Source organism: Falco peregrinus, chromosome 9 (assembly GCF_023634155.1).
Source record: "Falco peregrinus isolate bFalPer1 chromosome 9, bFalPer1.pri, whole genome shotgun sequence".
NCBI classification, from domain to species: Eukaryota; Metazoa; Chordata; class Aves; order Falconiformes; family Falconidae; genus Falco; species Falco peregrinus.
This window is the reverse complement of record NC_073729.1, coordinates 32832179-32848425: the sequence shown is the minus strand read 5'-3', so window position 1 is coordinate 32848425 and position 16247 is coordinate 32832179. Positions and strand designations below refer to the sequence as shown.

The following is a 16247-nucleotide window of genomic DNA, read 5'->3' as shown; positions in this document are numbered from 1 at the left end:
TAATGTTTTAATCAGCAGCCTTGGCTGCAGGTGCCCAGGCTGTGTGGGCAGGTGATGGGTTTGGGTTCTGACACACCGATTTTAAGTGCGACCCTAATCACTGGGTGGTATCAGGGATAACACAGCACCTTTGCAGTTACACAGGTCCTCATATTCCAGAAGTATGTCAGGCCAGCTTACACGATCATGACAAGCACAGCATAAATTTGTGCATTTTGCACCATCTGATTGCTATGTGCTCATCCCTTGTAATTCCTGCTAAATATTCAGAATTCTGTGGCTGCCAGGTTGTATCAAGAACCAAAGCTCCCGGGAAATCCGGCTACTTTCAAATACATAAAGATAATTTTTGGGTTGGAGGCAAATGCGATTTGTATTACTCCAGCCACATTTGGCATACGTTCCCAAGCCTAGAGATGCAGCATGACTCACTAGGGATCATCGGAGCACTTGGAAAACCAGCCAGAAGAGATCCTAACAGGCTGAGTGCTTACAGAAATGACTGCCTTGAAATAGGAATACATATTGTTTCCGTGCGAGTTTTATACCAATGCAGTACATGAGAAGGCACAAACCACATGCCCATCCCTCTGCCCGTGGGCATGCTTTGCGATAAGACTAGAAGGATGTTGAACACAATTTAGAAATGTGAAGCCGTTACTCCTCCCATATGGTTTATTGAGGATCTCAGTTTTCAAAGCATGAGTAGCAGTGAGGCCCGTTATTCTTTCCAGCATGCAAAAGGCACAAGAAAGTCATCAATGTGATTCTGTGCAAAGTGTCTCTAAGAAAACACATAGCGAGGAAATGACAGAAAAGAGCCCCCGGTGGAACAGAAAGACAAAGCGCCTTCAGGAAAGTGCTGCAAAGTTCTGAAAATGGTTATACTTTTTCAGAGTCCAGGTATGCTCAGTTGGTGAAAGATGTTTTGCAAATCCGTGAAGGAAAACTCAAGAGACAGAGCCAAAAGGCTTAAAACAATAATCTCCTTCGTGTGCCAAAATTCAGGATGGAAGTCAAAATGATTTATCTCAGGAAAAAAGTGTGGCAGTTAAAGACAGACTTTAAATTCTTTTAAAAAAAAGCCCACCAAAACCAGACGTAGAAAGTGGATACATTCTAAGAGCAGCTCAATAAAAAATATTCTTTTTAATGAAAACAATTTAAAAAATGGATACTTGAAGAACGCAAATCCACCTTGACTGTGACCTGCTACCGCACCTTGCTCCCAGGAAAGCCTCTGAGCACAACACAACGCCTTCTAGAAGAAGAAAGTCCCCGCTACCTGCATGTGTGAAATGTGGCCGGTGAATAATTGGAAACACAAACGTACAAGTCCCATTAGTTAACTTGGGTGTTGGGAAACTTCCCGGGATTCCTGTCTTTCCCAGTGGAGCCGGCTGGTGCTGGAGGTGGTGGTGCTTCCCGGTGGGCACGGCTGAGCCCGTGAACCCCTGAGCCTCTCACTGGAGTTCAATACTTAAACCTAAAAAAAGGCATTTACAAGTTGACGCTTTTTTTGTTGTTGTTGTCTTATTTCCTTGCAGTATACGTTTCTACTTCTAGATTATGGAATGTTACATTAAACAATATAATTATTCATTACCTTGCTTCAAATTTCATTACAGTTACTGAGGCTTCATCATAATTTCACACAGCACAGAGACACCAAACTAAACACCAAGCAGCCAGCACTAGATGTATTTTTTCTTTAAGTACCAATAAGCAAAATATCCCATTCCTCCCAGAGATCCCATCAGGAAGGAGGCTCCAAAGAAGGAGGGAGGTTTCCGCTTGACCAGCCTGAAGGCGTTGGGTACCACTGCGGAGAGGAGCGTGGTATGTATATCTCCCAAAACTTTCCGGAAGGCGAAGCGTTTTTGTATCCTGTCGAAGAAGGACTGTAGGTTGGGTCTGCTGCCATCTTCCCAGTATTTCTTAGAGAGTCCCAGAAACTTGAGGCGGTGCAGGGTGGCTCCTAACAAGACATCAGCCAAAGTAAAGACGCATCCACAGAGCCAAAGTTCACACTTCTGCCCTGGAGAGAGAAGCGACAGAGCAGGTAGGGTGAGAAACCCTTGCGTGGGCACGTAAAGGGTTGCTCAAAAGATACACAGAGGCAGGAGCATTTGTGTTAGACCTGGGGTGTTTTTTCTCAGCTCTCTGATGTCCCAAGAGATCAGATCCCATCTACCAAGCTATGTGATGGAGGATGTGCGGGTCCAAAAAGCTGGGAATACGAGATAATAATTTATAGCCCGTGTGAGGATACAGGTCACTGTCTGCAAAACAGTCCTGCTGCCTCTCTCCCAAGTCAAGACCAGTAGGAGATGGCATCCTCCTGTACCCAGGAGGTCCCTGGAAAAGGGCCCTTGGCCCCCCTTGGAGGCAGATGCGGTGCAGTCACCCCTTCTGCTGTGTTAGCGCCCGGGGAGGGCAGCAGCGTTTGTCCTTCGCTGCACCGGGAGCTGTTTCAGGAGTGTCATGTTAACTTGTCCTATTTTAGGGATGTGAGAAATCCTCAGGAATCAAAACCATTTGCTGGCCCGGCCTGGCTTCTCTCCCTGTGCACTGTCAGGGAGGTCCTGCCTCTGTCCCCTCTCCTGCACTAGGGACCCTGCCCCAAGTCCCCAGCACTGGCAGCACATCTGTGCCGAGCGCCAGGTTTGCAGGGGAGGCAGAGCTCAGTGCGGATGCTAGGCATGAAGAAAGACACCAAAGTGGTGATGGCCCCTGATAATGGGTGACACTGGAAATAGCCCCACCAGAGAGACATCCAGAAATAAACCAAGCTGTTGCTAGTCTGGAAGAAGCAGAGTCAGGCCAGGATAGTGTTAAGCACTCACCTGATGCCTTTTCAATTCTGAGGAGCAAGCAGGGCTCAGATGGAGCTGAGAGAAGGGATGGGAGGTGCAGGTAAGGAAGAACAGCAGAAGGGGCACAAAACCTGGCCCCATCCAGCCTCAGCCCCTGGCTTTGCACCAAATCCTTAATTCTGGGGTTCTTCCACTGTCCTGTAGCTCTCAGGGAAGGAGAGAGGCACCTTTATTGCACCCCTGTGCAGGCACTGCTGCTGCAGGGCTGTCTGCAGGGCCAGGCTGGGGAGTTACTGGTAATTAGCAGCCCTCATTTGTAGCTGCTTGGCAGCCTGCCTAATCCTGCTAGAGGCACAGCCCAAATGGACAGATTGCCTGTGCCTAATTAGTCAATAAATGTTTTCAGTGACTAATGAATTGTGGGGGTGCTTCAGCCAGAGCCTCCTGGGTGCTGTGGGGACCCTGAGGATGCTTTGGCTGAGAGCAGGGGAAGTGGGGCTGAGGTGGCTGCTTTGCTCCCAGGCACTGCTGCAGGCAAAGGAGAAAAAGCACACGTGAGGATGGCAACTTCGGGAGAGAGCCACGATCCAGCCCTGTCCCTCCTGACTCTGGGCTTGCACCCGCTGCTGAGCTCTGGACCCTACTGTGGGGTGCCCCAGCCCCTTGCACCCCTTCCCATCACCAAGGTGGGGCAGAAGTGTGGGTGAAGGCAACTTGTCCTCTTTGCATCCACAGTGGCCCCAGCTCAGACCAGCTGTCCCAGTGGGTCAGGTCGCCCTATGCTCCTGCAGCATCTCCCCCCTGCTTCTGTCTGCCCTGCCCTGCCTGCATCGCTGCGCCTCGGCCGGCAGCCTGGGCTGCGTGGGAGGAGAGCTGCTGCACTGCGGCTCCTGGGAAGTTGCCAAAGGGCTGGTGCTTGTGGCCGCTGCTGAGATCCTGACCCGGCTGTGGGCACAGCAGCGGGAGCTGGGGGACCCGGAGCAGAGGGCAGAAGTGGCACGCAAGGACCGAAGGCAGTGGGATGCCCAGGTGCTGGCAGCAGCAGCAGCAGCCACCCCTCTGCTCTAGGCACCCAGGACATCCACCGAGGGCACCTCATTAGGCTGAATTCTGCAGTGCTATCCCAGCTCTCTGATCAGTTAATGAGGGTGTTCATTGGAGGCAATTAGGGCGATGCAGGGTGCCGCTGTGAATGCATTAGGGCCTTGCAGAACCTGACCTTGGCACCTCTGAGGGCCCTTCGGGGCAGCCCCGTGTGACGCACGGCTCCCTGCAGCCGGGGCTGGTGCGGAGGGCAGGGGGGCTGTGGGGCTGTCCCCTGATTAACTGCATCCGTGCTCTGCTCCAGACCTGGCACCGTGGCACTGGCAGCTGCCAGCCCTCCTGGGGCTGGGGTTTCAAGCCCTGCCAGCAGCGGGGACAGGAGGATGATGGCATCATCCTGAGGCGACAGCAGGACAAGTGATGCCCAGCTGTGCCCATGCATCCCTGTCTGCCAGGACGCCAGGGCGGCTCTCGGCAGGCACCCAGCAGCATGTGTTTGATGTCAGGGATGGCTGGTGTTGCTCCCTCCCACCCGCTGGCGTTTGACGCAGGTCCTGTAAAGGCTCTCACCTCTCCAGGGCCCCTCAGATTCCCATTGGGCTTCTGCTCCACTGGGATGTGTCACAGCCTCGTGGCCGGAGGGGGCTCGGGCTGTGCTCCTCCTGGTGCAGGAGCCTGGGGCCAGCCTGCCTCTCCCTGAACCAGCCAGAGCACCAGTCCGTGGCAGCCCCTTGCTGGGTCGGAGGAGACCTGCCACCACCCTTCAATGACTTTGGAGCTTCCACAGAGCAGCTACGAGGACAGAGATCCTGCTGTCCCCTGTGGCAAGGGGTGGTTTGCTGGAGGTGAGACCATGGCTGTAACTATATCAGTGCACCCAAAAACCAGAGAGCCCAGCAACAGCCTCAGCCCCACCAGTGGTGGCCCCGTGGGGAAAGCTCAGCAGGTGCAAAGCCATCAGCTGTTCCTGGTGTTGCACCTCAGCCTTGTGTGGAAAAGCATCCCATAAATGCAGCCTGGCGCTTACCTTGGTACTCCAGTTTCCGCTTCTCCAGCTCAGCCTCAATCTGGTCTAACACCATCCCCAGTTCGCCAAGGATCTTCTTCAAGTAGTTCACGTTGTCGTGCTCCAGAATCTTGGCCTGGGTGGAGAGCAAGGTGAGGATGGGGGATGGATGGATGGACAGACACGTGTCCCTGCAACTGTGCAGGGACACAAGAAACCAGGTGTCCGTCGCAGGTCCATGGGTCATGTCCCCCCACCACCAGAGGTTTGTGTGGCTTTCACCCATTTACCATGAGCTTCTTCTGCTTGGAGAGGTAGGGCTCCGACAGCTGTGGCTCCTCTTCGTGGTCCAGCTTCATCAGCTCCGTGCTGGCGTTAGCTAAATGTCCTGGGGGCAGAAAGACAGAGGGACTGGGGGGCTGTGTTTGGCAGGGGTTGGGATGATACGTAAGTCTGGTAGCAAAGCACCTTGTCCTGCCTGTGAAATAGTGTAGTAGCAACAAGAAAAACACCCCAGAGAGCTAAAATTGACCAAACTCATGGCTTGCTACTGCTGTGCTGCCATACGAGCAGGTGGCTGGCTGGGGCATCGCACACTCTCCCAAGGACACGTGGCTTCTTCAGCCCCTCATCCACTCATGGCAGGGCAGCACTGGCTGTGGGGTACAGCAGATCCCCCTCCCTGGCTGTGGTGAGTCCCACTCTGTGGGTTTCAGCTCTTCCTTTCCTCTGCTGGATTCATATTAGAGCTGCTAGCAGGATCTCTATCTCTTTCTGTTTTAAGAACATTCCTGAGCCTCCCCATAACCTGGTTCCTGCAGCTACATCCCAGCAGGTTGTTCCTTTGGGATGTCCGAGCCGGCTGCCCATGTGTGGGTGTGCGTGCAGAGCAGCACGGCAGGCAGCAGCGGGATGCTCCCTCCCAAATGAAGCTGTCCCACCCCAGCTCGGTGTACAGGGATGCAATTCAGTAGCATGGAGCCCATCATGAGCACGGGAGAGATGCCCACTACCCTCCTCCCTCACAGGGCACGGGGAGGATGCAAAGGCCTTTGTGCAAGGGAGCTAACGGAGGGAAATGAGCAGAGTAAATAGAAGAAGAGAACACGAGATGCAGAGTAACACCTTAGGGACAACAAAAATTACCCAAAGCTGGGCTAATCTCTTCCTGCCAGGGACCATCTGTCTCTCCTTCCTTGTTGCCTCCAGCAAGAGCTTGGCTCTGCCGATGGGTGGGTGCAGGAGGTGCCAGGGCTGGCCAGGGCAGCAGCCAGCAGCGGGCTGTATGCTGCCACAAAATGGTGAAACTCCCTGTTTCCCATCACAAGCCTTGAAGCCTGTGCTCGCTAAGGCTTCCAGCTGGCTCTCCTGGGGCTGCAGCTCAGAGGGAAACCTCGATATCACCCTGGGTTCATTCCCCTGTTTCCGTTGGGACAGCCTGGACCTTGGTTCACCCTCTTCTTAGGACACAACTACATGGATTTGCCTCAGCACCCACTGCAACAGGGCAGCTGAGACATTGCTGGGGCACAGGGGATGTGCTGGGGGGGAAGGGTGCCACCAGCACTGGGGCATCCCATGGGCCTGCTCACAGCCCCTCCGTTGCAATGGCTTGGGAAAAATGCCACCAGAAAAGAGGTTTGGGTGGGGAGATATTTTTAAGGACCTCAGTGGGGTGCTGGGGAGGTGATGCAAGGCAGGCGGTGGCTGATGCCATCACAGCAGTGCTCTTTGGGGAGGGGCTGGGCTCAGCACCCTGCATCTGCCTGAGGTCTGAGGGTGGAGGTGACTCCTGGTGACATGGGGAAAGCCGCCTGTGCAGGGTGCCCACAGAGGCAGGGCAGATCACAAGATACACCTCAGGGACAGCCTTTTTCTCTTTGTGCATGAGTGCAACCCATGTCAGAGGGACCATCCATGACCCAGGCAGCTGAAGGGACAGTGAAGGGGGGTTGCTACAGGCGCTGCTTGGGGCAGGAGCCTAAAGGAGGGAAGAGATGTTGCGCATAATGATGCCCTCCCAACAAGGTCACTTTTCTGGCAAGGGAACTCTTTCCAGGAGAAATCCTTGCTGTTGAGTTATATTAAGCATCGTCAATGTTTCATGAGCGCTTGAAGGTCAGGTACATAGTCTTATGCCGATTCATCCACTATCTGCAACTCAATCTGGCTGTACTCTCCCACCTTTTTCCTTAGAGCTATTGGAAGGAAAGGGGACGTGTGGGAGAAGGAGCAAATTCATGTGCCCCAGAAAGAGCTGAGCAAGAACTATGCATGGCCATGGGAGTCCAGTCACCTCCAGGGCTGGGAAGCCTCTACAGAGTGCCTGCAGCTCCCAGATCAGCTGTGCTTTGCTATTTTGCAGCTCGGTCCCTGCCTGCATTGGTGGAAAAGGGAGACGAGCAGGGTGGCCGGCCGGGCTGCGGAGCCAAACCAAGCCTAGAGGAAGGGCTGGAGGAGCTGACCCACTGGCACTGGCCGCGGGCAGCCCTGCCGGAGAGGCAACTTACTGCGGATCTCAGCGGTCGCGTACTTTGGGATCATGGAATCGGTGGTGAGCTCGGGGTGCAGGATGCAGCCGTGCGTGTAGGCGTCCATGGGCAGCGAGTCCAGTAGCTCCCGGTACTGCAGCACCCGCGAGTGCAGCAGGCTGCCCGGCTCGGGGATCAGCTGGGTGACGTTTTCTGTGAGGGCAAAGGGAAAGCTGTTAGCAGGACCCAGGGGGGCTCAGGCACTCATTAGTGGCTCATTAGCCTGCGCTGGACTCCAGTGTGTTATCCTGCTTGAGCTACCTCCGAGCAGGCTGGCTGTGGCAGTGCTTTAACCCAAAACTGTACCCCGTGCCTCTCCCCACAGCCCATGCCGGCCAGGCACACATCCAGACCGTGCCCAGCGATGGGAAAACCCACAGGACCACAGGGATGTGTACGTGTGTCGTTACCCAGCCCCGCAGCCCCTGCGTCTCCAGGAGCTCAGTGCAGCAAGCCCTTCATCTCTGCAGCCCCCAAATTGTATGCTGTGGTTTTACATCTCTTAGAAGAACAAAATCTTCTTGCTCTGCAGAAAACAGCTAAAACACAGCGATTTGAGTCTGGGATCTTCTGAGTTATGCACTTGTTACAGCAGTGGCAATGAGGTACCTAATTGCCTTGTGCTTTCTTGAAAATGCCATTCAGAATGGGTAATCGGGGCGTAGATGATCAAGGAAGGAGCCCAGCACATCTCCCCACCGCGCTCAGCTGGTGCCTCAGTGGCAGGAGCATCCCTCGTCCCAGACGGCTCCGCTTCTCTGCACCTTGGGGTTTATTCATCTGCGGATGGCAGTTTGCATCATGCTCTTTTTATCACACTTTCTGTTCAAAATACATGGCAGATGACACCACAAGGAGCGAAATGTTGCTCTTTTCTCCCCCAGGAATATCAGGTCCTTTATTTTATGGGATCATAAATGTGTACGGTGTTTGCAGATAGCAGGTTGTGAGTAAACTTACCACTGGGACTTGGCGAAGCCGGTTGCCCACATGCTGCCCGCAGTGTGGGGCTCACTGGGCGCCTGCGCCTTGGGCTGCCCATCGGCAGAAGAACTTTGCCAGACATGGGCAACGCGGCCCCTTAATTAAGAGCCTGAAATGACGGCTCTGCCTAGCTCCATTGCCAGTGGCAGGAGCAAGGCTGCGTGGCGATGCCCACCTGGCAGAGATGCACAGCTCGCCCTGCCCCAGGCCAGGCAGCATCACACCTGCCCGTGCCTCTGGCTGGACAGGGGCCAGGGAAATTTTGGTGGCTCCTGTATTGCAAACATCCCAGCAGCTCTGATGTGGGACTGTCTCTGCTGGTAGGCTCCCCAGAGTTCTTCTGACCGATGGGCATCAGTATTACTGTCCCCTGCGGGAGGGGAGCCCTGCCCATGGGCTGCTTGCTGCCTGGACTCCAGCTCTCCAAGCGAGGATTTTCCATCTGAGAAAAGTGACTGGCTGAATGAAATAATCATTGACCTACAGCCTGCGTGCGCCTTCCACAGGGCTCCCGGCCAGCACTCGATGGGCTGGGGCTGAGGCTAGAAACCAGCACATCCAGAGTGACCACCCCATTCGGCAGCCAGACGGAGTGACCACAATGAAATAGCGGTGTTCTGGCTGCCGGCCCGTGTCCTTCAACACGTCCCAGGGAGTTTTTTGGTGGGATGGTGCTTGCCCTGTCTTTCCACGCCATGGCAGACCTGTATGTATGGGCTGTTGTTGCACATAGTCAGCAGACGATGGGCTGTGCAGGGGTGGGGGGATGCTCTGAAGGACAGGGCTGGCAATGCAGAACTTGGAGGAGCCCCTCACCCAGGCTCTGAGCTGTGCTGCCACCAGCCAACTCATCAGTGGTTTCTTGGCACTGCTGGGCAGTGCCCTCATGAGAAGCGCCCTCAAAGGTGACTTATCAGCACTATTCACTGCTTTTCTGGGGAAAGAAAAGCATTGCTCATCACACCCCCCTTTACTGATGGCTGACCCTCAGTGTGTGTGTACGCAGCTGAAACAGACCATGCTCCCAGCCAGGGGAAAACTCAGTGACTACACCTTCTTATAAAGGCATTTTCAAGCTCTGCATGTTTCTGCAAGGTGCGTGATCCCCCCTCAGACCAACACCGTGTCATCCTGACAATGCTTTTGCCAGCTAGCATTGGTGGGTGAGGGCTCGGAGCAGAGCACACACCAGGGACTGATGCCCTGGACCCTCTTCCCTGGAGCTTCCCCTCTCCATTTCTCAGCAAAGAGGTAAGAAATTGCACCTGGCTGGAAAATCTCAGTGACAGGAGTTTTCCAGTGCACGGGCAGCACTGTGTCCCCCTCCTGCTGGGGACAGCCTGTTGTCACATATGCTGGTACACCTGCCCTTTGCAGAGACAAGGCGAAGCGGTGCAGGAACCACAGCCCCATGGACTGACGCTCCCTGCTGCTCCTTGGCCCTGGGGCTGCCTCTGGGCAGGAACGTGGCTCCCATTCCCTGGGAGCTGCTGCCAGCACGGGCTGCTCCTCACTGATCCCATCCCTGCTGCCCTGCCAGTGAGCGAGCACCGAGCATCGTGCCTCCACTGAGCAGCACCACCGTGGCGGGGCTGGGAGAGGACAGCAGCTGAGCTGGCAAGATGCCCTTGCTTTGGGAGCTATTTTGAGATGGTTTTGATGTCTCTGTTGCAAGAGGGATGGATGCTGGGGCGAACGTCGTGATGGCACAGCCCAAGCTCCCTGCTCAGCTTTGAAGCCTCCCTGGCAGGGCGTCCCAGCCCGACAGCCGCAGGTTTGGGGAAATGAGGGCAAAGGGATGTGAGATGCCGACAAGAAGCTGCTTGCCGCAGTGCCCGTGCAAACAGCCGCCTTCCAGCATCCTGGTGTGCCGGGCTGAGCCGGCCACTGACTGCAGCCCTGCTCCAGGGGGAATACAAGCTTCCCTCTCCTGGCTGTCCCTGCCTCTGGGTTTGTGTCACATCATCCTCCCATGGTCCCCAGCACTTCTGGCTTTGACTTTAAAGAGCCAGTTGTCTCTGAGGTGCAGAGGCACCAGGGATGGCAGGGTCCCCTGCCCACGGCTGGTGGCACAGGGCTCCTCATGGAAGAGGAGAGGGACAGCAGCACCCGGCTCAAAGCCACCTTCTCTCAGTGGGGCCAATTATGGCAGGTTTTACACCCTTACCCGATGCCAAAGTACAAAGGTGGCTGAACCCAGGAACATTCCCATGGGCCGTGCCAGCTGTGGCTCTGATGAGATGCCACCACACACCACAGGGAAATGGTCCAGTTTGGGATCATGGCCTCCAAGGCAGACAAAGAGGACACCCAGCTACGCCTCCTCCCAGAGCCCTCCAGCAGCACTTCCAAGGGATTATTTGGGGATTTCTGCTGGAGATCCTTAATTTTCATGAGAAAAAAGAAGTTTGAGGAGGGTTGGTGGCTTGCTGCTCTTCTAGGAAAAAGATGAAACTTCAAAGGAAAAAGTGGTTGCATTTGGCAAACATCTGGATTAGACCTGAGATTCCCCCAAGATGCAGTCTACCCCCCTCACTTACCTCCTGTGAAGTTCTTCTCCATGTAGTCAATGATCTGGTTGTAGTCGCTGATGATGTTGTCCCTGTGGATGATGACAGGCACCTCCTCCCCCAGGTTGAGCCGCATGAACCAGGGCTCCTTGTGCTCCATCAGGGGCATGCTGACGTCCCGCTCCTCGCAGGGCAGCCCCTTCTCTGCAATGACCAGCCGCACCTGGGGCAGGAGGCCAGGGAGAAAGGGCTCAGCACTGCGCACCAAGCTGGTCCCCAGAGCCCTCAAAGCAAACCAACCCCACCGCCACCCCATCTCACCTCCCTGGCCCTCCCCTCCCACTCAAGCACAGCAATGTGCCAGGACACGTGCTCATCCTGCAAGAAGCCAAGCAGCTCTTGGCATGGGGCAGCTGAAAAATCCAGGCAGCCAAGCAAGGATTTGCTTTTCCAGTAAAGAAGGGAGACCCAAACCCATCCTAAAATTGGGGGATCATGGACCGTCCTCTCGCTGGTTGCTGGTGGCCTATGCAACAGGTGGAGGGGGTGGAGGGGCTGGTGGGCTGAGAGCCCACCCCTTGGCACTGGGCAGAGGCAGGTGGCAGCTCCCCAGCTGGGGGCAATCAGTGATGCTGCTGTGGGTCCCAGCATAACCCAGCACACACCCAGGGAGGATGAGGAGGAAGCAGAGGCTGCAGCAGTGCTATGCCTTGCACTTGCACCCAGTGGGTCCTACCACCCAGCTGAAGGAGACCTGGAGGCTAACTCAGGTATGTCCCACTCCCAGGGGTGGGCCCTGGCTTCCCCAGGCACGTTTTGAGTAGGGAGGAGGCTCCGTTTTGTGGAGGGTCTCAAGCAGCCCCTGTGACCCTGCACAGCACCCCTCCTCCTCTGCGCTGCTGCTGGCCTGAGGACATCACCCATCAGCTTTGCACCCCTTGTGCCAAACCCGCTGCTGGCCCCTGCCCTCCTCCAGCCCCGGGCCAGCGAGTGGCACTGCGGGGGTGGCACCCACCGGTCTCATGGGTGGGAAAGCCGGATCCCGTGGTGCAGAGGGGCAGGAGGAGGCAGGAGTGGGGCTGGATGTGGGGCACCTACAGCTGGCTCTCAGGGCTGATCCTGCTGCTTTGAGATGGTGTTGGATATGCGCTTAGGAGTGGCATTTTAGGCTTCTGGGTTATAAAAACCTGACCATTATGAACTAAGTATGTGAAACATGCAAAAAAAAACAACCTTGGAGGATGTGAGACAGCCACGATATACAGAACCACTGAATGAGGGAAAAGTGCTGTTTTTCTCCAACTAGCAGCAGCTAAAAATACAACTTAACAAATATAAGCATTTCTATGAGTACTTCAGTGTTCCTGGGGAGTTAGTCATTAATTATTTACGGGGCTAGCAAATTCATTTTTTCTTTTAAAGTCAAACAAGAAAACGCCCGGGTCCCTCAGCTGCAACTTGCCCTTGGCCTTTTCCTCCTGGCTGATGGCTAAACCCTGGCCAGGACCACCCGGGTCACCCCGCCCCGAGCTCCCTGTGCCCCCCTGTTCTGCTCTCAGGAGCCGAGGCTGAAGGCCTGGCTGGGGCAGCTGCCAGGCAGGAGGCAGTGCAGGCAGCAGGGCTCAGCTCCGGGGGTAACCCCAGTGCCTGCGGGCGAGAGGACCCCCTGCCAGCGCCCCGAGGAGGGGTCCCAGGCCAAGGGTGATGACACCTGCCCGGACCCCCCAGATGGCCCCCACAGTGCCAGCACGGCTGCAATGAGGCATCTTGTATAAAAATCCAAAGCTGGCTGTAAACTCAAAAAGCCCTTAGCAGGCAAGGCCAGATCCTGGTGGCGCTCAGGATCCCTCCCACAAACAGCCCGGTGCCCATGGAGGGTGGTTCCGAGCAGCTCCCGGGGCAGAGCAGGAAAAGCTGCACCTGCAGCCGGCTCCGAGCAAAACTCCTCTACTGGGGGGTCCCATGCAGCCCCTGCCACTCCTTGTCCTGCAATGTTCATCACACTGGCTTGTGCTCAACTGCCTTCCAGTAAACACCCTTTCCTTGCAAGTGACCTCAAAAGCAAAGCTTGGAGCCAACGTGCCAGCCGGTGCCATGGCTCTAGGTGTGCTCTGCCCTGTCCCCAGCCCCACAGAGCTGAAGCCGGTTGTAGGAACCCCCGGACAAGAAGTGCCTTCACCGCTGCCTCCCTGTCACTGGCAGCCAAACGAGCAAGACAAAAAACAACAGCAAGCCCAGCACGAGGTGGGGGAGCAGGGCACGAGCATCCCTCACCGGTGCGGCTCAGAGGCCCATTAGTCACCCGCTGCCAGCCGCGGTGAAGCCGACCATGTGCAGCCACCCTGCTGCATCGGGCACCCTCCCCTTCCTTTGTGCCTGCAACAGCAACGGGCGTCTCTGCCCCCGGCCCCCCGGCCTCCCCGCCAGGCTGCGGGGCTCCAGGGGCCCTGGCACTGGGGGAACTTTGTGTTCCCCCCCTCTGAACAGCCGATTCCCCGTATAATAATAACGGTGCGGGAATGACGGGGGGCTTGGGGCCAGGGGAGGAGGTCGGCTTTGCTACACAGCTGGTGTGCTGCAAAAAGAGCATTTACTATTGCCTGGAAAATGTGATTTCTCGCTGGGGCACCTCGGGAATAGGATTTCCAGGGCGCTGCTGCAATGTCAGGGGTAAATATTGTCGCTGCGTGCTGGGATCCGCTCCCGGGAAGGAGCCCGGCTCGGGGGCTGCCTCCCCCTCTCCCAGCAGCAGGGTGGTCCCAGGGCCTGGCTCAGCCTTTGTCTGTGCTCCTGGCCATGCCACAGCGGGGCTGTGAGCGAGCACAAAGCTGAGGCAGCTCCGGTGCGAGCCTGCAAGCCGCGATCCCAAAGCAAAAGCAGGATTTGGGAGGCCCCCCCTGCGCCATCCCCTCCCCAGGCAGCCGCTGTTCAAACGCAGCACCGCAGGTACAAAAGAGCTGCCTGGCCACACGCTGTTGCCCTCGCCAGCCCTGGGGGTGAGCCCCTCGCTCTCCCCTTGAGTGCATCCATCCTTCTGAGGCAAGGGGATGCCCTGGGGGCTGGAGGCGATTCTTCCCCAGGAACCTAGCCGAGCGATTATATTTTTACCTTTTGCGAGCTGAAGGACTGGGTCCAGTGGTACAAAACCAGTCTGTCCTGGGATTTGAGAGCGGGGTCTGTCGGGTCCTGATTTTCCTCCCCCTCCGTGGATTTCCCTGCGTCGTTCTCCAGCGCCGAGATGGGCCACCAGCTGCAGTTGGTGGGAGTAACATTATTGGGAGTCGCCATGACAGCCTGCGAGCGAGCGGGAGAGGGACGAGGGGGCGAGCGGCGCTAGCCCAGCATCACATGGGCTCCTGCCAGCAGCATCACTCCTGGGGCAGCTCCATCTCCCCGGCTGGGGTGGGCAGCGCAGGGCCGTGGGCACTGGGGGTCACAGGAGAGGATGGCGGCGGTGGCGGCGGTGGCGCGGGAGCGATCGCAGCCCATCCCCACTCGTGGCGGGGCTCCCACGGAAACGTGCAGGCATCGCTTCAATAGACGAGTCAGCAGCGGAGGCTCCTGCTGCCTGCCTGCCTGCCAGCTCGGCAATCCGGGGCAGCTCCAGTCCCTGCGGCTGCTTAGGAATATTTTGCGGCAGAGATTAGGATTTTTTTGACTGGTTTAGATATGGCAGATATGTAATAAATAGCTACGTTGATGGATACTGGCTTTAAAATGTCTAGCAAGTGTCTTCCCTGCCTTGCAACCTTCATGGAAAGAAGCAGCAATGGCTCTTTAAAGGTACTGGATGATTTTTGGAGAGCGGAGATTAATTACTGCCTAATGGGTGTTATGTAGCCTGTACTGGGGTAGAGCCCAAGAGCCCTCGCTATGTACCTGAGCCCCAGGGTGGCCAGCCAAACCAGCCGGCATCCTGCACCAAAGCAGGCACTGTTAGGGGTCATTTCCAGAATTAGCAAGGTGCGTCACAATTGCAAACCAGCCGGGTTCCCTCTGCCCAGAGAACACAGGGGCTCCTGGGGCTGCTGCTCTCCGGGCACTATGAGCATCCCCCAGGGGTTTGCAGGCAAATGTGTGTAGGCAGCTGACACCTTTCTGGACACGGTGACCTGGACATCTAGGCCTGTGCCTTATGCCACGTGGCTTTGTCACGCTCCATCTTCAGCAACCTGGCAGCCTGGAGATAATTTCCCAGACATGGGACTAGCTGCTGGTGCCGGGCAGCAAAACCAGCCCAGTTATGGGGGCTGTAGGGGCAGGTTCTGGGGAGGATGGAGGAGACGGCCATGCAGGTGCAGGGAGCCAGCCCGTATCTCGGGGCTGCAAGGGGGGCAAATGAACCTCCTCAGTGTCTTGCTCACATCTCCACCCATGCTGGACTGGTGAGGTTTGCCACAGAGGAAGGTTTGGGAGAGCTGGTTCGAACGCAGAAACTTAGGCATACTTTGCCCAAGAGCACTGGGAGGGAGTGGGGCCAAATTGGTACTCAGCTGCATGAACATAGTGAAAGGAGCGATAATCTGGGGACTCTGAGGTGAGAATGAATCCTTCGGTGTCGTGATGTCTGCTCTCAAGGGGATGCAGGAGGGTGATGGTGGAGGGGTGAGACTGGCAAGTGCTATGCCCTGCCCTGCCTTCTGCCCCACAGGCAGCAGCCCCCAAAACCATCCTCCCTCCCCAGCCCAGGGCTTCCCAAGTGCTGCCAGAGATCCTGCACTGGCCTCGGGGACACCCACAGGGAAAAGTCGTTGCTTGGCCTCTGCTTTGGGGCTGCCAGGTCGGGGCAGTGACGTGCCTGCTGCAAACCTGGAGAAAAATGAGCTTTAAAGAGCTGGCCCCAAGGCACAGTGCCATCCTGCCTTCTGGTCCGCAGCTTCCCCTCCCCTGCAGGAGACCCCTCGCTGCCCACGAAGCATCTTTTGGGGCACCTTTTACTGGAAGGGGACACTTTTGGGTTTAGGAAAGGAAAGGAGCCGCTTGACCAAGCAGAAGCGGTTCTCTCCTGCGGATGGCTGTCCAGAAAGCCCCATCTAGTGGCATATTTTGTGATGAATTAATGTCGCGCCGTTGGGAACAAAAAATGACAAGTCACTTCATCCCTGTGGGTGCTGCAAGTGGACGGTGCCTCTGGAGGTGCTTCTTTATTTAGCTAGGATTGGGCTTGCTAAACTGAGCAAGGTTTGAGGGGGCAGGATGGGTGCCAGTGCCCTTTAGAGGTGCCCTGTCCTTGCGTGACCTTGAGATCATCCCCAGCTCTTGTCCACAGCCTTCCTGCCTGCGGAAGGGGTTGATGCTGGGCTGCCCTGTGGGATGCTGTCCAGCCGGACCTGGTGGCACTGGCAGAGCCCGGGCA

At 56.4% G+C, this 16247-nt stretch overlaps 1 protein-coding gene across 1 annotated transcript; it reads right to left on the bottom strand.

The window, feature by feature from the left end:
- Window positions 1–657: 657 nt before the first annotated feature.
- On the bottom strand, window positions 658–14520 carry GDAP1L1 (ganglioside induced differentiation associated protein 1 like 1). Its single transcript, XM_005235906.4, has 6 exons — window positions 14000–14520; window positions 10922–11114; window positions 7377–7550; window positions 5157–5254; window positions 4888–5002; window positions 658–2038 (listed from the first exon to the last, which is right to left on the bottom strand). Exons 1-6 carry the CDS (start codon window positions 14177–14179, stop codon window positions 1695–1697), a joined length of 1104 nt encoding a protein of 367 aa, XP_005235963.1. The 5' UTR covers window positions 14180–14520; the 3' UTR covers window positions 658–1694.
- Window positions 14521–16247: the final 1727 nt, after the last annotated feature.